At 36.5% G+C, this 23,166-nt stretch overlaps 1 protein-coding gene across 1 annotated transcript in view; it reads left to right on the top strand.

Annotated features, from left to right (window-relative positions):
- The window catches only part of KLHL4 (kelch like family member 4), a 108,210-nt gene that overhangs the window by 74,661 nt on the left and 10,383 nt on the right, over window positions 1–23,166 (top strand). Inside the window, exons 6-9 of the mRNA XM_006167016.3 lie at window positions 5,895–6,107; window positions 9,987–10,173; window positions 16,415–16,639; window positions 21,474–21,636. Coding sequence (XP_006167078.1) covers window positions 5,895–6,107; window positions 9,987–10,173; window positions 16,415–16,639; window positions 21,474–21,636 — 788 coding nt within the window. The remainder of the gene's footprint in view (window positions 1–5,894; window positions 6,108–9,986; window positions 10,174–16,414; window positions 16,640–21,473; window positions 21,637–23,166) is intronic.

Here is a 23,166-nt window from a genome sequence, read left to right on the forward strand (position 1 = left end):
ACTAAGAAAATACCAATTCTCTAATGTTTTTGCACATTTACAACTTTAATTTGTAAAAGTCAATAGACTATGGTTTGTAATGAAAGTTAAGTAACATTCAATATGGAAAAAGCTAACACTGGATTAGTATTGATTAGAAGAGCTTAAAAACTACCAAAATAAATAACTCAGACAGTTTTACTGAATGGATTTCTTTCTTTTATTCTTTCATTTTATCTTGAATATTTTTATTATGATTATTATTTTAATTTGCTATAGGCCGCGTGTGTTCACCATAGAGAGACAGAGAGAGAGAGAGAAAGTGAGAAAGCAAGTCGCCAGATCTGAGACTAAAAATGCAGTCAGCCATGTGGGAATCAAGCACCTTAACCAACACAATCACCTGCTGGCCCCCTGAATGGACTTTTTTTTTTTTTTTTGCCTTAGTGAAAACATGTGCTTTGGTTAAAAACCACTAGTAGTTCAATTCTTTAATTGACTTCAAACTCCTTTCGATTCTATTAGTAACTATAGTAAATTAAATAAACATGCCTATAAATGTAATTACTTAACATTTATATAGGATAAGGTGATTTTTATTCAGTCAGATAACAATTATATGAAGTGTAGACTGTAAAAATGCAAGAAAAACTGGACAGAGAATATTAAATAAAGTCATACTATAAATACTAATAATTAGATGGGGAAAAAATGAACTTATTTAACCTCTGAAGCAGGAAATCACACAGATCTACCTGAAACCCAATCAAAAGATAAATATTTCACTCAAAGAATATTGCCCCAGTTATTTAAGGCCAAAAAAAAGTGCATACAAATGAACAATAGAGAATTGCACGGGAAAATAATAAGTAAAAGTAGCATTGAGGTCAGCAGGTGGCATAGTGGCTCAGGCACTGGACTCCCACATGGCCGATCGCGTTTTGAGTCCTGGACTCAGTGGCTTGAAAATTACACTGGGTATGTGTGTACGTGTTCCCAAAATCCTGAGAGGAGAATGGAGAAGAATAGGTTGCAGCTGGCCATCACCCGTGGGGGGTGGTTTCTCACTTTCTCTCTCTCCACCTCTCTCTCATGAGTGCATGTGCCCTATGACCAAAACCTTAAAAGAAAAAAAAAAAAAGTACCATTATTTAGGGAATAGAGATACATATAAATAGCATACTTTTCCATAATTTTATACAGAACTTTGAATTTCTAAAGGTTGAATTCCCTAAAAATTACTTGTCTTTCTCTCCTTCTTTCCACCCCAGTTCACTGATCAAATTTGAAGTTTCTAACATATTCCTGATGCAATATCATTATCTAGAGAGTCACATTATAATAAATTGGCATTATGAAATACATCACTTAATTATGCCATTTACATTCTTTTGTTCTCAATACAAATGCCATACAATCTAAAGGAACTCCATTTCAAAGGTTATACCTACCACAAAAGGCAAACATGAAAACTTCCTGTTAAATTACTTACATTCTTGAACTGAGTATTAACAGTTTCCTGACTGGTATCTTACTCCTGCAGACAAAATACATTCTGATAAACAGCTTGAATTATTTTTGTTTTTCAAATTGAACTTGTCTTCCTTTTCCTATTATGTGCCTGAAATTGAGTGTTAAAGCAGGATGTGCATAAAAATGCAGTACTGTTGTCTCCTTTAATCTCCCCTCTTTAGTTATTTTAGTATCTATTGTGAATGCATAAACTAGGTAAAGGCTTGCTTTAATAATGCTTTTGCAATACTGTATTGATAGTATAAGAACGCAAATAATTTTAATGGCAAAGAATCATGTTAAAAAATTTAGGGATTCAGTTATAGACATGAATTTGTACCCTGAGTAAGGCAAATTAGCCTCCCAATGTAGATGGGCTTCCTCCAAAAACAGTCACAGACACAACCAGAATAATGTTTGGTGAAACGTCTAGGCATTTCACAACCCAGTCAATTTGGCACATAAAATGAATCATTGCAACCATATAAATAATAGGTTGCATTGACGAAGCATTCAACAAGTGTGCTATATTCAGTGAATTAATTTTACAACAATATAATAGTGGATTGAAAAAAAATGAGTAGTGAACACAGACACAAAAGAAGACTCTTGTGAAGGTAAATAGAAGAAGGTATTCATGTTGAAATTAGAAACAAAATAATTCTAAAATCAAATATTTTAAAATTAGTCTTTGGAGCCAGAAGGTGGTAAAGTAAAAACTGAATGGCTACACAAGGGAAACATCATAGGTTTGCATCCTGGGACATCTCTAATCATATTAAGCATATTGACAGTGATCTGGGCCTATCGCAACAGGGAATAGATCACAGCATGAAGACTCTGTTGGAGGTGCCTGCCTCATTGCCTCTAATTTTCTCTGGATCTTTCTTATGGAAAAAATAAATAATAAACTTTTAGAAATCTGATTTAAAATGAGGCTTTAATGACCAGCAGGTAGTGTGAAGGGTAAGGCGGCTGGGTCCCACATATCCAATTCTGTGATTTGAGTCTCAGACTCGGTGGCTTGAAAATCATTCCAGGCACATATACATGCATGTCCAAAATCCTGGGAAGAGAATGGAAGAGAAAGGATTGTGGCATGGCCATCCCTCCTGAAGGGGTGAGTTCTCACTTCTTTCTCTCACTCTATGTCTTTCGCCAGTAAGGGCATGCACCCCATAGCAAAACTATGAGAAAGGAGATGAGTATTTAAGCTTAACTAATTATTTGTCTATAGTTCTAGATATTATAGTGTCATATATAGATACTTTAAGCCAATACATTTATTATTTATTTAGACTAATTAATTGTCCAGCAGTTTTCAATAGTCTCATTAAGGAGCAACTCTGTATGAGTTGTAACAAATTATATCAGAAAGTCAAGTCTGGCTGTATCAAAATATGTCCACCATACAAAATATCTTTAACCACTCATTAACTCTGAAATGCACAATCAAATATAATAGACTGCACAAATGATCCACATCGATTTTAAGTGAAGTTTTACACACTGAGATAATCTCCCTCCCCGCCTCTTTTTTTTCTTTCATTAAAAAATAGAAAGGAGATTGAAATATGGGGGTTTCCATAATATTAACAGTTTTAGAGTTTATGTAATACTATCAATAAATAACCATAAGTTTTATATTTTTCTTAACCCTTTCACAAAGAGCATATCACTTTTGAAAACAGTGGCGGGGTTGAACAAAATGCAGTAGACGTTATGCCAGACGCTTGTGTTCAAGTCAAGACTTTGCCACTACTGCACAAGAGACCAAACATCATCTTATCAGAGTAACTCCACCTCTTCACAAGATCACATTGGTGATAACTTAATGCTTATAAAAAAATTTAATAAAGTGTGAAATGCTAAAAAGTGTAATATACTGGGTCGTTGGAAAAGTCATGACATATTTTTCGGTTTTTCTATACAAAAATGTGTCATGACTTCTGAAGACCCAATATTAATACTCGTAGTAGTACTATCATTTTTATTTGCTATAAGTGGGAAGATTTTCAACTAGACATCTGCTACAGTAAGAATAGCAGTTCTGTCTCAATCGCTTGATCACGAGAGGGTTCTTTGTCAGGCCAGCAGGTGGTGTGGAGGTTAAGGAGCTAGATCTCACATGGCTGATGGTGCGGTTTGAGTCTCAGACCTGGTGATTCTGGGAGAATGAAAAGCATGCTGGGTGCATTGTGTGTACATGCCCAAAATCCTGAGAGGAGACTGGAGAATGGACTGTGGTGTGACCATCCCCCCTGGTGGGTGATTTCTCTTTTTTCCTCTCTCTCTCCTGGAAGAGCACTCACCCTATGTCAAACATCTTAAAAATAAAAAAAGTGTTTTTTGTTTTGTTTTGTTTTGTTTTTGTCTAAATAGGTGTGTATGTTAATTTGAGACTTATGGCATCAGATCTTTCTGATGGGTCTATCAATCTAGATGCTTGTTTTATTGATATTTACTATTAGGATAACTAAGATCCACAATGACTAAACTAAGAGTAGAACTGAGGGAGTGATTTGATTTATACACAGCTCCTAATTATTCAGAAGATGTCCCAAGCTGCTCCCAGAATATCTTCTAATATGCAACAGAAATTGGCTACTAAACATGATTATATCTATTCCAAAAATATATGAGGGTACTTTTTAAAAATTTGTAGAAGTAGGGGTCTAGCATGACTTAGCGGTTACATCGCTCAACTCTCACATGACCAACCACGATTCTAGTCCCAGACTTGGTGGCTTCAAAATCACTCTGAATGCGTGTGTGTGCATACTCAAGATCTCAGGAGAAGAAGAGATTGCAGCATGGCCATAGCACTGGGGAGTGATTTCTCACTCTTCCACTCAGTGTGTCTCTCTCTCAATGACAAGTTTACACACTCTAAGGAAAAAATCTCTAAGAAAAAAAAAGTTTATAAAAGTAGTAAATAAAGTATGAGTTTACTATGCCACAAAACATTTTTTAAAACCATGCTTATTTTTTTCATATTATACATTTTCCATGAACTTTTTTTTTTTTTTTTTGGAGAGATTTTCACTGTAGGGCGCGTGCGCTCGCCAGACAGAGAGAGACATAGAGACAGAAAGCGAGAAATCACCCCCCAGGGGGTTGGTCACGCCGCAATCCCTTCTCCTCCATTCTCCTCTCAGGATCTTGGGCACGCACGCACACGCGCCCGGCGTGAGTTTTAAGCCACCGGGTCCGGGCCACGAACCGCGGTCGACTACGTGGGAGTCCAGCGATATAGCCATTATGCTAACTGCTGGTTCCCTCCATGAACTTTTTAAAGACCTTTTGTTTTCTATTGCATTTAAAACTTGAGATCTTCATTCTATATTATAATAATTGTGTTAAAGAAAAAATATATAATATTTATAAACTAAGAAAATCTGATGGTATTATGATGAAAAAATTGAAACACATAGCTTCTTGAAATTTGATATTTGACAAAATACAGCATAATGACAGAAGGGAGAACTGAAGTACACATTGAGTATCCCTTATCCAAAGTGCTTAGGACCAGAAGAGTTTTTTTATTTTTTAATTTTGGAATATTTGCATCTACATGATGAGATATATTGGGGTTGAAACCCAAGTCTAAGCATGAAATTCATTTCTGCTTCATATACACCTGATACACATAGCCTAAAGGAAATCTTATACAATATTTTTATATTGCAATCTTTTGACTGTGACCCATGACATGAGATCAGGTGTGGAATTTTCTACTGGTGAGTGTCATGTCCATACACAAAGAGATTTTGATTTTGGAGCATTTTAGATTTCTGATTGGCCAATTAAGAATGCTTAGACTGTATATAAAAATTGAAAGACAGCCCACTTCTCTCCTAACAAAAATTCCATAGGGATCCCTTTTAGAGTGTCCTGAATCTGTAGGCTATTATCCATTGTTTAATCGATCTTTTTGTTTTTTTCCCTCATCTTAGATCTCAGATTGCTGCCACCTCAAATGCACAATCAATCTTAACTCTTCCAGGTCTTCAGGACAACCTGCACCTTGAAAAGCACTCAGCCTTTTTCTTGTGGTGTCTGGCTAAAGACCAACTGGACAGTCAGTTCTGTAGTCATGATTTGTTGTTGTCAGATACAATAGCTGGGAGCAAAAAGCGCTGCTGTAGATTCCAGTACTCTGCCCATGTGGCCTGGGAAGCAGCAAAGGGCTTTCATGTATTCGGTAAATAATTCCCAGTAGAAGCATTTGGTTCCTCAGCTTCAGCAGACTCCTCATACCTCCATCATGGGCAACAGTAGCACCTATTGGTTTTAAATGGATATATCAGTCTCTGTGGCCTTTTCTGAAGTTTAACAAAGGGAAATGCTTTGATATGCTTAATAGGATGTTTCTCAGATGCAAAGTTTCCTTTCTTTCCTAGGAACACTTCATTGAGGTGATAAAGAACCAAGAATTCCTCCTGCTTCCAACTAATGAAATTTCAAAACTACTGTGCAGTGATGATATCAACGTGCCTGATGAAGAAACTATTTTCCATGCTCTAATGCACTGGGTAGGGCATGATGTGCAGAATAGGCAACGAGACCTGGCCATGCTGCTGTCTTACATCAGACTGCCCTTACTTTCACCACAGGTATGAATGGAAATTTACCGAGGTAATTAATATAAATGAGCTACTGCTGGCCTCTAATCCATCTTATTTGCCTGATTTTATTTTGTTCCGAGGATTACTGGTAATTGGAGTGTGCAGGATTTGTTTCACGGAAGGACATATCCAGCCTTCAATTAGAGATATTACTAATGGAGAAAGAGGAAACATGGATTTAAAAAAAAAAAAAAACCTACAGATAATCCCTTAACATTAGAATGCTCATTAGTTTCAGTTTCCTTTCTCACCAAATACTACTTGTAAAAAGCAAGGAAAATAACTAGGCTCTTTCTCTTTTCTTGCTCACCTTCTAGATAAGGTGTTCATAATCAGTATAGTAGCCTCCCAGAGGAGACTCTAGGAACGAAAGAGTCAGATCCTGGATAATATCTACACATGAGTAATTATCTGCTATGATTAAAAACATGCTATCATACTTTTGGATGCACTAGAGCATCATATAATGGCATCATTATCATGCATGCTGAACCAAAGGATTACAACAAAGATGGTTTTACAATAAGCACCCTTATATAAAATCCAGGCTGGGCTCACCTCACACTGAATTTTGGCAAGACTGCGGTGCAGTCCCACTACATAATTCCAGCATTGGTGATAGTCACAGTGTTTCCTCTGTAGCAAGTTAATCAATAGTAGATATAATTTATACTATATACTTGCATATATATGAATATATTACAAATATGCATTTCATTTTATTGAGGCTGTAGCTAAAGTCCTCCATATTAAACATCATCTAAATTAGAAATAGGGTGGCATGGTGGTTAAGGCAGTGGACTCCCACATGGCCAGCCATGGTTTGAGTCCCAGAACTGGTGGTTTGCTCTTTTACTTTCCCTCTTGCTCTCTAGCTGTCTCTCTCTGTTGAGTATATGTGCCCTATAGCAAATTAAATAATAATAATAATAATAATAATAAATAAAATGAATCATTCTTTAAAAAAAAAATAAGGACCTTATCTGAACTAAGCGAATCAACAGATTCACAGATATGAAAGTTAATATATTTTCAACAGTCTTACTGATTACATGTTAATATTTTAAAATAGATTGTTAATCTAATGATTTCTACACACACACACACACACACACACACACACACACACACGCACACACACACACACACACACAATTTCAATGCTAACTGTTAATTAACTTCCATGAAACTACATTATTTGTTCTTAAAAATATACATATGTGTGGGGCCAGCAGGTGGTATGGTGGTTGAGGGCTGAGGACACTGGAGTCCCACATGGCCAACCGTGGTTCAAATCCTGGACCTGGTGCCCTGCTTTCTCACTTTCCCTCTTTCTCTCTTACTCTTTCTCTCTCTGGTCAAATTAAAATAAACAAATAAGGTTAAATAAAATAATTCTTTTAAAAAAAATATACATATGTAATGAAAGAACTTGACTGTCCTGGGTATAGCAAATTTATACAAAGGACAAGGCAGCAACACACACACACACACATTTACACACGTGTCTATATGTAATCTTAGTGTCAGGCTTGTAAACCTGAGATTGATAAATGAGCTTCAAAATATATAGAAATTTTATGTTTGTGTAAATGTGTGTATACTGATGTGTGTTATTCTCAAGAGATGGTCTTTATTCTCTAAAACAGTGCCAGTCAGAATGTTCCTGGATCAGCAGAATAACATTGCCTGTAAGCTTGATAGAAACACAATTTCTCATGCCCCACACTAGACACACCAAAACAATTTCTGGGGATGAGGCCAAGGAATCTGTTTTAATGAATTCTCCAGAAAATTCTTAGAAATGCAGGTATTTGAAATGCACTGACATAAAAGATCAGACACCCTTAACTTTATACTGCCTTAAATCTATCCGACTTCAGCAAAATACTTAGTTTGAACTTCTCTTTCTCTGTTGGAAGGAGAGGAAATTTCTAGCTCAAATGCACAGCCAGCAGTACCTTGGCCTTCACCTCTGAGTACTCGTGGGGCTAGAATGTGGACTGTGTGAACTTTTCTTAATCGTGTTAGCGACGAGCAATGACATGCATAATATAGGCTTTCAAAAACAATTTTAAAATGACCTCGAGCAAGTATTTTAAAAAATGAAGTATATAACAAGGATGATAATGAATCTCTGGACAATATTTTTATTATTTATATATTTATTTATTTATTGGTGGAGATATTTTTACTATAGGGCACATGTGTTTTCCAGAGAGACAAGAGAGAAACAGAGAAACAGAAAGTGAGAAATCACCACCCAGAACGGTGACCACTTCGCAATCCCTTCTTCTCCATGCTCCTCTTTTGATCTTGGGCATGCATGCACACACGCCTGGTGTGAGTTTTAAGCTGCCAGATCCGGGACTCAAACTGCAAGCAACTATGTGGCTATGTGGGAGTCTAGTGATGTAACCATTACGCCATTTGCTGGTCCCTGAACAATATTTTTAGAAAAAAAAAAAAAAAAAGATTACTTAGCTAGATTTTCAAAACTGTTTCAAACAGTGTATGCATAAAGAAAATACCTCGGTCAAGGGGGGTCTCATCAGGAAAGTGGAAACAGTAATGCATCTGAGATTACAGGTTGGGTGAGAACAGAGATGGTGTTAACTAGAGCAGAGCAGGAAGCTTTAGAGAAGTTTATGGAGTGAGATTCGCAGTTCCATTCCAATACCTACTTAATACTCCTCTCAATTTTTTATGATACCATGAATCCAGAACTGCAAAGGACCCAATCTAATATTACCCTTGTCGACATTCCGAAGCAAACTCTTCACTTCTCTCCAATTCATCTCAGGAAAAATACTTAACCCAGCTTTAATCAGTGTCAGTTAGGGTCTTCTTTTCTGCCTGGCATTAGTAGTTAGAAAGGATTGATATCTACTTTTGCTGTTGTGTTGGCTAGTTACTTACACACGTATCTCAACCCAGTTAAAAAGTACTTGCTTTCAAGATATTCTGCCAAAGTGATCTGCTGATAAAAATGTAGTCCCCTAAAAGTGATATTATTTCCACTGGCCATGTTTGCACAACCACCACCACTATTATCACCATATATATATACATTAAAAAGGTGGCTCTAAGCCAGCAGATGACCTAGTAGTTACATCACTGGACTCCCACATGGCCTACCACGGTTCAAGTCCCAGACCCAGTGGCCTGACAGTCACGCCAGTCCCATGTGTGTGCATGCCCAAAATCCTAGGAGAAGAATGGAGGAGAAGGGATTGTCGCATAGCCATGCCCCCTGGGGGTGATTTCTTGCTTTCCGTCTCTCTGGTGAGTCCATGCACTCTATAGCAAAAATCTCTCTCTCAAAAAAAATACTACTTATAAGTGCTTTTTTACTCTCATTCCTTCAGATTACATGTGTACATAGTGAAAAGATTAATAATGTGTGAGTTAAATAAATCTGCATATATCATTAGCTACTACTATGAGGGCTTTAGTCATTTTACAAAAAAAGTGAAAAAAGGGGACCAGAAGGTAGCATAATGATTACATCACTGGACTCCCACATGGCCAACCGTGGTTTGATTCCTGGACCTGGAGGCTTGAAATTCACGTCAAGTATATTTGCATGCAAGCCCAAAATCTTGAGAGGAGAATGGAGAAGGGATTGCATCATGGCCATCCTCCATGGGGGGTGATTTCTCAATTTCTATCTCTGTCTCTTCAGCAAATGCATGTGCCCTATAGAAAATCACTCTAAAGAAAAAAAAAGTGAAAATAAATTATCTAAGTAATTTAAAATATTGAGTAATAAAACCTCTGCATTGAATTTTCTCCAATGTTATATAAACAAAACATCTGTTCTAACGTGGGCTCTTCATTCATATGCTATATATAATTATTTTTCAGTTATTGGCAGATCTTGAAAACCATTCCATGTTTACTGGTGATCTTGAGTGTCAGAAACTCCTGATGGAAGCTATGAAGTATCATCTCTTACCTGAGAGAAGATCCATGTTACAAAGCCCTCGGACAAAACCTAGAAAATCAACCGTGGGGGGACTTTATGCTGTGGGAGGCATAGATGCTATGAAAGGTAAAGGAACGAATTAGTTAATTCAGAAAGTGTTTTTTATTTTAAAAATGATTATATGTATCCTCAGTACGCTCCATATTATGAGGGTGGTATTGAAACCATCTTAAACGAGTGCAGAGTGCATCTAAAACTAATTTTCGTAAATGGGATACCTTATGTGATTCAGTGACCTTATTTTTCTTCTTACCTAATGGAACATAACCCTTTAATTAGTGAATTAGTGTTGACTAAATTCTCTCTTTTTTTTTTTTTGAAGAGGTTTTTGCTATAGGGCGCGTGCACTCACCAGTACGACACAGATAGTCAGAGACAGAAAGCGAGAAATCACCCCCCACCCCAGGGAGGATGGCCACACTGCAATCCCTTTTCCTCCATTCTCTCGGGATCTTGGGCACACACACACACACGCCCCCAGCATGAGTTTAAGCCACCAGGTCCACACCTCGAACCACAGTTGACTACGTGGGAGTCCAGCAACATAGCCATTACACCAACTGCTGGTCCCAGTGTTGACTAAACTCTTAATTCACATTTTTATTTTATAGAAGCAATTTTGAATTTAAATATTTACTTTGTGATATTAAATCTTTTCAGGGAATGTTATTTAATGTTAATCATAAAGGAAAGAGATAAAGACTTAAAAATTTGCTTTTTGACAGAGAGAGAAGAGTGGCTTATAACCCTTGCTGTCAGTTTCCTGTTCGGTACTTAGAGATCAGTTACAAAGTATCTTGAAATGTGGATAACAAGATCAGCAATTCAAACCTGCAATAAAATAATGATTTTTAGTATTTTTTCCTTTCTTTTTGTTTCTTTGTTATTTAGTTATTTTGTTATAGAGAGTGTGTACTCACCAGAAAGAGAGAGAGGAAAAGTGAGAAATCACCCCCTACGGGGAATGGCCACACCACAGTCCCTTCTCCATTCTGATCTGAGGATCTTGGACATGCACACACATGTGCCTAATATGATTCCCAAGCCACTGGGTCCAGGACTTGAAACATGGAGTCAACCATGTGGGATTCAGTGTCTCAACCTCCCTACTACCTACTGGCTCTCCTTTCCTTCCTTTTTTTTTTTTCTTTTCTCTTCTCTCTTTCTTTTTGATTTTTGACATAGGGCTCCTATGCTCTCCAGAGAGAAACAGTAAGAGGGAAAGTGAGAAATCACCCCCTGCCCCCCAGGCGATGGCAACACTGTAATCCCTTCTCCATTCTCCTTCTGGGATTTTGGGCATGCATGCACACATGCCTGGCATAATTTTCAAGTCACCCAGTCCACGATTAGAACTTTGAGAATCCATCTGCCTTAACCAACATGACACCTGTTAGCCCCCCCTTTTTTTTTTTTTTTTTAAATAAAAAGCAGTGCCCCCTCTTTTTTTTTTTTTTTTTAAATAAAGGTACCAGATGGCACATGCACTTGCCAGAGACAAACAGACAAAATAAAACAGAGAGGGAGAAAACATCTCGCAATGGGGCGTGGTCACACCACAGTCACTTTTCTTCTAATTTCTCCATCCTGGCAGGATTTGGGGCACACACACATGCACCCAGCATGTTTTTCAAACCTCCAGGGCCTAGATTTAAACTATCAGTCATGTGGGATGCAGTTACCTTTAATACTAGGTGCAGAGCCAACTATTAATAATGATTTTAAATAAGAATTTAATCAAGTGGAATAGGGAACAGTTTCTGAAGCCATTATCCCTACCCTGAACCCTTCTTAGAATTCTATTTTTCTTTACCCTTAATTTCCCAGTCTGTGAACTCATATTGCTAAAACAAGGCCAGGATTTTATACTTAAGATTTAACTGCTTAGAAAATAAAATCAACCCACTCAAAGTTAAATGTATTGGTAAATCATATATAGAAATGTCATTTGACTCCTTATAGGAAATGATATAAAGCTTTCTACTAATGTAAACCTGTTCTTTCCTTTAATATATGTGACTGGAAAATGGGAAAATAGTTCAGAAAAATGCCAATTAATAATAAGCCTATAAAATGAGATTGTAAATTCAATTATTCTCAAAGTCATAAAGTTACTTCATAGAACCAGTATTCTTCAGAAAATAACAAATACAGTGAGTATTTGGATTTGTCGAGTAGAATGAATATTAATAATATTTTAGAAAATTTCTTATTTGATATTTAAACAAAAACATACTAAATAGAAAATGTAAGCACAATTATCTTTAGTTTCTTTAAAAAAAGAAAAAACTAACCTATAATGTGAAAAATGGAAAATTTAGTATTTGTTTGGTGTTTGTTTTCTATTTTTTTCAATTTATTCAGATATATCTAAGTAATTGTTATGTCAAAGGATGTGTTATTTTAAAAAAGCGGTTATGGGACCAGCAATTGGCGTAATGGCTATGTCGCTGGACTCCTATGTAGCTGACCGCAGTTCAAGTCCTGGACCCCAGTAACTTAAACTCATGCTGAGAGCGTGTATGTATGTGTCCAAGATCCCAAGAGGAGAATGGAGAAGGGATTGTGGCATGGTCATCCTCCCTAGGGGGTGATTTCTTGCTTTCTGTCTCTGTCTCTCTCTGTCTTCAGGAGAGCACACGTGCCCTATAGCAAAAACCTCAAAAAAAAAAAGTGATTATAAGTATCAAAAATGCCTTACTGATTTCTAAAAATGAGTGAAATGTGAACCTGTAAGCTCTAAATTCTATTGGCACAGTTTGATATGGAAGGAAATGAGACAATCATTTTGAGACTTTTTGAGTTCCTAGTTTGCGGAAAACACTATAAAAGACGCTATTGGAAATTACAAACTACTCCAAGACTAGTAAAAACTACTAGTGTTAAACTGATCCTTGATTAGTTTAAAACAAGATAAATTTTATAGCTCCCACTTTGTATATCTTTTTTTTTTTTTTTTTGGAGAGGTTTTCGCTATAGGGCGCGTGCGCTCGCCAGACAGAGAGAGACATAGAGACAGAAAGCGAGAAATCACCCCCCAGGGGGGATGGTCACGCCGCAATCCCTTCTCCTCCATTCTCCTCTCGGGATCTTGGGCACGCACGCACACGCGCCCGGCGTGAGATTTAAGCCACCGGGTCCGGGACGCGAACCGCGGTTGACTACGTGGGAGTCCAGCGACATAGCCATTACGCTAACTGCTGGTTCCCCCACTTTGTATATCTTGAGGTTACATAGCCAACCTAAGGACCAACATCTAGAAAGGCTGCAAGTTGAATTCTTACTCAAATGGTATGTTCCTTTTTCCACCACTATTAACAGAAGAAAGAAAAACAAAACATCTCCTCTCTTCGGGGAGTGTGGTGGGGTGTCTTAGAATCTATTGAAAAATCAGAGCGAAGAGTTAAAAACAAGGAAAAGGGAAAAGAAAGAAAATAAAGAGAGTAATATAACAAAAACATTTGAAGGGCTAACACTTATCTGTATAAATAAATAAATTAGTACTACACTGAGAAAAAAGGTCACCATTCACAGTTTTTTCACAAAACTGCTTAAAAACTAATTTCTGTACACATGCCTCTTTTAACTGTGTTGTTCAGTTTTCTTTTTTTAAGTTACTTTTTGACCTTTTACTTTTGGATGTCTAGGAAATACAGTACTTCCTCAGTCTTTAATTTCCTCTCTGACTCATAAAATAAGCTAGAAATTTATTTTTAAATATAGATATCACACAAATAGCTGGGGATAACTTTAACTCCTACATTGTCTTTAAAAGAATCAGAAAAAAACACAGTCAAATGGTCAACTTTGGATGTCATGTACAGAAGGTAGTCAGTAAATATTTATTTATTAAAAGCAATTAATTATTTGAGACATTATAGTAAGGGATGAAGTAAAAGCTAATACAGTCTCTTTTTGAATTTTAAACATAGATGGAGGAGATTCACTAAGTCATAAATATCCACAACTGCAGGGACCAGAGTTTCCAGCAGTACCACAAGGTTCATTGGGTTTTGTTCACTCAGTAAATCAAAAATGAGAATTGAGTAGGAGCTTAGAAATGAATTGAGAAACAATATTTGGAGTGTTCTAGGGCAGAAGATTGATCTACACAGAAAACTTCTAAAGAAAAAGATCAATAAAAAATCTAAGTTATGTTTTTCTATCAAATATAGACCTTTCATTGTAAGCCAACTAAAGAACTTATATTTGATTAGTTGGGGCCTTGGTTGAAGTGACAAAGGGACTAGAGAATTCTTCAAAATTCAAGATACAGAACTGCTAATCATAAATGTTCATAGTTTCAATAAAGAGATGTGAGATACTTTTGTCACCTATATTTAGTCTAACACCTAGAAAAAAATTAACCTGCCGAAAAGCAGATGTCTACATCTTTTAGTATAAATCTCCTATATAAAATTGATTACTGTAGTTTTGTGCATTTTCTTAACTAATTACTTCACCTTTAGTAAGCTTAATAATTAGTGTAACCTAGCTTTTGTTTCCCAATGTAAATTGGCTCTTGGCTAAATCCGACTAATGAAAACAGGAGTAAAAATGTAAAATCAAAAGAGGCAGGTAGGAAGACAGATTTGGGGGGCAGGTGATGGCATAGCAGTAGTCCAGCTGGACCCAAATGGGAAAGTTCTGAGACTTCCCTGAGCACACCAGGCATGTGCACAAGGGCCTACAGTCTGGGCGGACTGAAACTAGGGATGCATTGTAGCATAAACACTCTGTTGGAGGTCCAGTAATTCAAGACAAACTTTCACGAACAGCTACAAGTCTAATACGAATTTTGCTTATTTTGACTTGCTCTGACCCACTATCATAGCCAATAGACATTGTTTCAAATATTAACTAGTTTCATCATAATTAATAGACTATATTTTCTTCAGAAATCTCCCAGTAAATGAACAGTTGGAAATATTTTCCTTTATTGTTATGGTTGGATTTTTGTGATTGAGACAAAAGTCTCTAAACCTGCCACAAGGCATATTATGTATACTATTAGGTCATTGAGAAAGTCGTGATGTATTTTTCTATTAAAAAATGCATCATGACTTTCCCAACAATATGCATGAATACTAATACTATAATTTTCCATGTTGGCTATTAGTCTGAAGTCTCCTTATTGTGCAAAATAAATTATTACTAAAATATAGCAGCATAGGCCTACTGCAGTGGCATAGCACTAACATTCTGTGATGCTAAACACCCTCATGAGAAGGTACTGGGTGCGTGTCTTGAGCACACATTTGCTGTACACACATACATGTGCCAGAGATCTGGGCTGGCTGAGGCTAAGAATGGACCATGGCATGAAAACTTTATTGAGGGTATCTTTCTCCCTCTTCTCTCTCAAGAAATAAACTTTAAAAAATTAAAAATACAAGATAGTAGCTATTATAAATAAATAATAAGAAGCATTGCCTATTTAAGTGACAATTTATTAATAGGAGTGATAATTTACTATGTTATAGTGACAGACTATGGCAGTAAATTCGGTATTTCAATAGAGTAGAAAATGAAATTTTATTAACACATCAAAGAAGTAATATCTTAGAATTCTATACTCTTAATTATAATCCTTCGTATTGCTATCATGGAACATTATGTGAATCAACACCAAAGGCCATTTGAAAGGCAATTTCTAACCTAGCCATGGTAGTATGGCACTTGTTGACATTGCTACTTAACAGGTTGAGACCCAGATTCAATTCCTACCCCATCCTAAGAAGCTGGGTCCAGTGGTACATGTCTGTAGTTCCAGCTGTTCAGGAGGCTAAGACAAAACAATTGCAACATGGTGAGACCCCTTAAAAAAATAAATAAAAGAAATAAGTAAAAGAAAATTTTATTCCTGGTTATTTAGTCATTTGTCTTTTAAATCAGCACACACATATACACATACATCCCAAAGTACAAAAAATAAAAGCGCTTGAACTAACATACTGCATGGTCATAAGTAATTAGAACTGTCATGTATGTGGAACCATCCAATTAATATCTTCCAAGATATGTTTTGTTGTAAAATATAACACCTCTGTTAGTACTACCAGTTAGCATAATGCAGCCAAATGAGGCTTGATAAGATTATAAACCATGTACATGAAATAATCTATTTTATTCTAATGATTGCATTTGGATTTATCTCCTAGGTTGTGAAACCATCTGGGCTACTTACTTTGAGTTGCAAACACTGATACTTTGCTGTAAATTATGAGTACATCAGTATAATGTGAATCATGTCAATTCAAAATTTTAATACAAGTGTTTTTTTCATTATTCAATATTCCTGTAACAGGTACCACTACAATTGAAAAATATGACCTTAGAACCAACAGTTGGGTACATGTTGGCACCATGAGTGGCCGTAGGCTTCAGTTTGGAGTAGCAGTTATTGATAATAAGCTCTATGTTGTGGGAGGAAGAGATGGTTTAAAAACTTTGAATACTGTGGAATGTTTTAATCCAATTGGCAAAATCTGGACTGTGATGCCTCCCATGTCAACACATCGACATGGCTTAGGTAAGAGTTTAATGTTACATAGTTTCTCGGGAATGTGTAGTTAGGAGAGATTTTTTAAAAATTAAATTAAGCTGCGCATTATTGAATCTTAGCCAAAATCTTATTCAGAATGTCCACAAAATACAATAAAGCTTAAACCAATAGTAAAAACTCGTAAACATTTTTTTCTGGTTGCAGATGTCATACATTTTATTTAAATTAAATATTTTTTATTTTTACAGCTGGCAACATGATTTTCCCAGCATGCATGCAGTGCATGTCAATCAAGTAAAAGATATTACCATATATATCATCATCAACAGATAATTTTCCATTTCTGTGTCTGTTAAATCCTATTTTTTCTAAGCCCCTTCCTCCCTACTCCCACTATCCATCCTCTCTCATATGGTCTCTGGTATCTACACTCGCCCCCCTTGCTCTTATGCCTTCTACTCTTTCAGTTTCTGCTGTAGAGTACAGACATTCAGTATATACTGAGCAGGGACATAACAATGACTCTGTTTCATAGTCTGGCTTGCTTCATTTAACATTAAATCTTCTATATTCATCTACTTTATATAAATGATGAGATCTCATTGCTTTTTTATACCTGAGTAGTATTCCATAGTGTATATGTGCAACATTTTTTCAATATAGTCATCTATTCTTGGACATTTGGACTGATCACACATCTTAGCAATTGTGAATAATGCTGCAATAAACATGGATATGCAAGTGTCTTTCCAAATGAGTGTTTTCCTGTCTTTTGGGTAAATATCTAGAAGTGACATTACTACATCTTATGGTAGTTGTATTTGTAGTTTTTTAAGGAACCTCCTTATTGTTCTTCACAGTGCCTGTACTAATTTACATTCCCACCAACAGAATAGGATGGTTAATTATTTACATCCTCACCAACATTTGTCATTCTTTGTTTTTTTTTTTTTAATCATAGTCATTCTGACTGGATTTAAGCTGTATCTCTCTGTGGTTTTGATATGCATTTCCCTTTGATATGCATGATAAGGGATGTTGAGTATTTTTTCATGTGTTTTTTGGCTATTCTTGTTTCCCTTGGACAGTTGTTTGTTCAGCTCATTTGCCACTTTTTTAATAGGATTTTTTTTTCTTCAAGTAAGCTGCTTGAGTTCCCTGTATATCCTAGTATCAGTACCTTATCTGAAGCATAGTTGGCAAATATTTTCTCTCATTCTGAGGATTGTCTCTTCACTGTAATTATTGTTTCCTTTGCTGTGCAGAAACTTTTTAGCCTGATACTGTCCTGCTTGTCTATTTTGGGGAATATTGCCTGTGCTTTAGAGGTTTTATTTGAGAAATATTTGCCTATTACAGTGACTTCAAGAGTTTCTCCTGTGTTTTCCACCAGTAGTTTCATAGTTTGAGATTTTGCATTTAGATTTTTGATCCATTTTGAGTTGATTTTTGTTAATGGTAAGAGATAGTTTATAGTTTTATTTTTGTGGATATCCATTTCTTCCAGCACCATTTGTTGTCATACTTTTTTAGTCCTTCCCCTTTTGCACCAATATTTTAAAAGAGCTCCACTTTTGGAAGGATAACAACTTTTAGAATGGGCATATATATATATATTTTTTTTTTGAGAGGTTTTCGCTATAGGGCGCGTGTTGTATTTGTAGTTTTTTAAGGAACCTCCTTATTGTTCTTCACAGTGCCTGTACTAATTTACATTCCCACCAACAGCATAGGAGGGTTAATTATTTACATCCTCACCAACATTTGTCATTCTTTGTTTTTTTTTTTTTAATCATAGTCATTCTGACTGGATTTAAGCTGTATCTCTCTGTGGTTTTGATATGCATTTCCCTTTGATATGCATGATAAGGGATGTTGAGTATTTTTTCATGTGTTTTTTGGCTATTCTTGTTTCCCTTGGACAGTTGTTTGTTCAGCTCATTTGCCACTTTTTTAATAGGATTTTTTTTTCTTCAAGTAAGCTGCTTGAGTTCCCTGTATATCCTAGTATCAGTACCTTATCTGAAGCATAGTTGGCAAATATTTTCTCTCATTCTGAGGATTGTCTCTTCACTGTAATTATTGTTTCCTTTGCTGTGCAGAAACTTTTTAGCCTGATACTGTCCTGCTTGTCTATTTTGGGGAATATTGCCTGTGCTTTAGAGGTTTTATTTGAGAAATATTTGCCTATTACAGTGACTTCAAGAGTTTCTCCTGTGTTTTCCACCAGTAGTTTCATAGTTTGAGATTTTGCATTTAGATTTTTGATCCATTTTGAGTTGATTTTTGTTAATGGTAAGAGATAGTTTATAGTTTTATTTTTGTGGATATCCATTTCTTCCAGCACCATTTGTTGTCATACTTTTTTAGTCCTTCCCCTTTTGCACCAATATTTTAAAAGAGCTCCACTTTTGGAAGGATAACAACTTTTAGAATGGGCATATATATATATTTTTTTTTTTGAGAGGTTTTCGCTATAGGGCGCGTGCGCTCGCCAGACAGACAGAGAGAGACAGAGAGACAGAAAGCGAGAAATCACCCCCCAGTGGGGATGGCCATGCCATCTCCTCCATTCTCCTCTCGGGATCTTGGGCACGCACGCACACGTGCCCGGCGTGAGCTTTAAGCCACCGGGTCTGGGACGTGAACTGCGGTCGACTACGTGGGAGTCCAGTGACATAGCTATTACACTAACTGTTGGTTCCCTAGAATGGGTATATATTGAACAACATAAAACTACAGGATGTTTTCCTCTAAGCACTATTAAGAGAAGAGAGCATTTACTGGTGGAAAGGCATTGTGGTTCTAGTTAGATGAATCATATTCCTTCCCACAAAAAGGAAATCTGCATTTCAGCAAAAGACTTAGAATGTATGTCCAAGGCAGAGATATTTAGGAAGACCAAAGATGAAGTAAAGACTTCTGAATACTTGGGAACTTTGTCTCTATTGAATACAAGGAGATTTGAAAAAGTTCATGGAAGACTGGAATTAAATTATGAATTTACTTTGGTGGAAAATAATTTTGAAATTCATGCATACTTTTTATCATAACATAATAAAGTTCCACGAACTTTTAGAAGACCTCTCATATTTGTCAGGATACCCTTTTGTTTATGTTCGACTCCATGGTTTTTTTTTTTTTTGGAGAGATTTTTGCTGTAGGGCACGTGCGCTCGCCAGACAGACAGAGAGAGACATAGAGACAGAAAGCGAGAAATCACCCCCCAGGGGGGATGGTCATGCTGCAATCCCTTCTCCTCCATTCTCCTCTCGGGATCTTGGGCACGCACGCACACGCGCCCGGCGTCAGTTTTAAGCCACCGGGTCCAGGACGCGAACCACGATTGACTATGTGGGAGTCCAGCGACATAGCCATTACGCTAACTGCTGGTTCCCTTCGACTCCATGTTTTCAACATCACAGAGTTTGTAGAAAAACTGATCTTTTCTTTTTTTTTTTTTTTAGAATTGACATTCACGCAGCTAAAAAATGGCAGATCCAGGAGTGATGTTGTTTGCTGCCAATTATTCTGATAAATTTTCACTACCAAATGATACACTATAGAATTATTTAGCTCAGTTATGTCAAGGTAATTCCTAGACATAGCTCAGGAAGCATGTCTTACAGAGAAATCAGAATAAGCGTTTTTCAGTCTAATTGATACTAGTGAAGAAGTTGGAGAAATGATGAGGATATACCACTGAGAGGCTGATTGAGATGGTGAGAAGGTGGAGGAAAAAGCCAATTATGTAAACTCCCAGAGCAGATAAAAATAGAAAGGGGCTATTCTTAGTATATAATACAGCAAACTTTTAACTTTTAAAACTTTTAAAAGTCCTGTCTAGTTAGTAATCACATGGGACTCTTTTTACCGCTATAATCAAAAGCAGGGGATAAAGACCTACCATAATCAACCTAAAATTTTAAGATTTATCTAAGATTCATTATCATATCTACCCATTACATTTAAAAATGTCATTGAAATTATGTCAGAAAGGGCCAGCTCTGAGCCTTGTGGCTAAGAGAAGTCAAATTCCACATAGCAGACCATGGTTCATTCAAGTGTCAGTCATGGTGGCTTAAAAACCATGCTGGAGGGACCAGCAGTTAGCGTAATGGCTATGTCGCTGGACTCCCATGTAGTCGACCGTGGTTCGCGTCCTGGACCTGGTGGCTTAAAACTCACGCCGGGTGCGTGTGCGTGTGTGCCCAAGATCCCAAGAGGAGAATGGAGGAGAAGGGATTGCGGCGTGGCCATCACCCCTGGGGGGTGATTTCTCGCTTTCTGTCTCTCTGTCTCTCTCTGTCTGTCTGGCGAGCGCATGTGCCCTATAGCGAAAACCTCTCCCCCCACCAAAAAAAAAACAAAAACAAAAACAAACCATGCTGGGCACATGTGCATTCATGCCCCAAATCCACTAAAACAAGGGAGAAATGGAGGAGAAGGAATTGAAACATGACCATACTCCATTAGGGGATGCTTTCTCTCTCTCTCTCTATCTCTGTTTCTGTTTTTCTCTGAGGAATGGGCAATCCTCTGGCAACTTAAAAAGAGAAAGAAATTATACCAGAAAAAAAGAAGCAGCCCCTCTTTTATGTTTCATACTTACACATGATGAATTCCACTACCTTACTTGACTTCAGTGTTAAAACAATGATACCCTTTCATTATAATAGTAACTATGACTGAAAGTTTCCTTAGATTAGAAGACCATATTTAGCTTTATATCATGATCAGTAAATTACTCATATGTATTCAAAACCATTTAAGAAAAAAAATTAAGCAATCAATTGCTCGCAAAATGAAAGAGAAAAACATGGCATAGCTAGCTGAACCCTTACATTATTTTTTTCTTTAGGTGTAGCCACACTTGAAGGACCAATGTATGCTGTAGGCGGTCATGATGGATGGAGTTATTTAAACACTGTAGAAAGATGGGACCCAGAGGGACGCCAGTGGAATTATGTGGCCAGCATGTCAACTCCAAGAAGCACAGTTGGTGTTGTTGCATTAAACAACAAGTGAGTAAGTCCAAATACACATGGTTTTTGATCCCAGGTCATGTGGTACAGAAATTCAGTGATGTGATCCATCTAACAACCATTTCAAATGACCAAGACATTTTTGTTATAATAATGAAGGGTCTTTATTGGAACTCTCCTTTCATTATGACAGAAAATATTTGTCAAAAATAAACATTCGATTAAATATTCTACAGCCCCTTACTAATCAGTATGTGGTCCTGGGACCAGCTGGACCGTCATTTCTTGAAATCTATTTAGAAATGCTGAATCCTATCTCTACTTCAGAATTTCTGAATCAGAATCTGTATTTCACCATTATCCTAAGGTGAATTATATGCACATTAAATTTGAGAAGCACTTTTGTAGGAAAACGAGTTTCATCTGTACCCTCAAGAAGCTACCACTGTTTAAATTATGATTATTTTTTTTCACTTATCACAACTATAGTCTGTGTTTTTAACAAGGTGAATCTTTTTATTTCCCCAGCAAGTATCTCTCCTGAATGTTTAGGGTTCTCAACTATAGAATCTTACCTAGTCTTACCCTCCCTAAATATTTACCTCTTCCTGATCACTTGCCTATCTATGAAAGCAAGCAAATATACTAAAACTTGATGATGTTAGAGGTTTCCATGAGCTTCTAATTGCATGCTTTCTGACATGGGATATTTAGAGACAATGACCAGCATATAGCAAGGGCTTAAATAATGAGAATTTCAAACAGTAAAATGAGTGAGTGGCAGAAGACAGCCTTGCTTTTCTATACTGACTACACATAAAGCCAATACCTCATCGCAGAAATGAGCTCAGTGTAAGTTTCACCACAGATGAATTTAGCACCTTATAAGAAGAAATAGTAAATGTCTATAGTTAAAAGAAGAACCAGATTTAGTATTTTAGAACTTTAAGTACTCCTATATCTGAGTATCTCTGTCTTGATATAAATATCAAGTGAATCATAGTGTAATCCCCTACCTGTAAAAAGAATAGGCAGAAATCATCAAATATGAATCATTTAATTTTGTCATAGTGAATTGTTGTCACAACTCATCATGAAAAACAGTATATTCACATGGTTTAATTAAATATTTATCTCCTTTATTAGTCAAGGATTAAATTTAAATTAGATTAAAAAATACTGGTGCCAGCAGGTGGCTAGGTGGTTGGGGTGTTGGATTTGCACATGACTAACTTTGGTTCAAGTCCTGGATCTAACGGCTGGCTTTCTCACTTTGTCTCTGTGTCTCTCCTTTCTCTCTCTCTCTCTCTCTCTCTCTCTGGTGAATGCACATGCTCTTAGAAAACTTAAAAGAAAAGTAATAAGAATAATACATAAAAGAAAATAAATAATTTTTAAAAATACTACTCAATGAAAAAATTGGCATTTTAAAGTTTGTGGGAGAAATGCTGAGGTACATCCAGTTTCTAGATTATATTTTATTCCTTTAGTTGTTACATCACTATATTTTTAGTGATAAATGCTTTCATACTAAATAATATCGTCAGTAACAATCACATGAATTCTGAT

The sequence above is a fragment of the Tupaia chinensis genome, unplaced genomic scaffold (assembly GCF_000334495.1).
Source record: "Tupaia chinensis unplaced genomic scaffold, TupChi_1.0 Scaffold144426_1, whole genome shotgun sequence".
NCBI classification, from domain to species: Eukaryota; Metazoa; Chordata; class Mammalia; order Scandentia; family Tupaiidae; genus Tupaia; species Tupaia belangeri.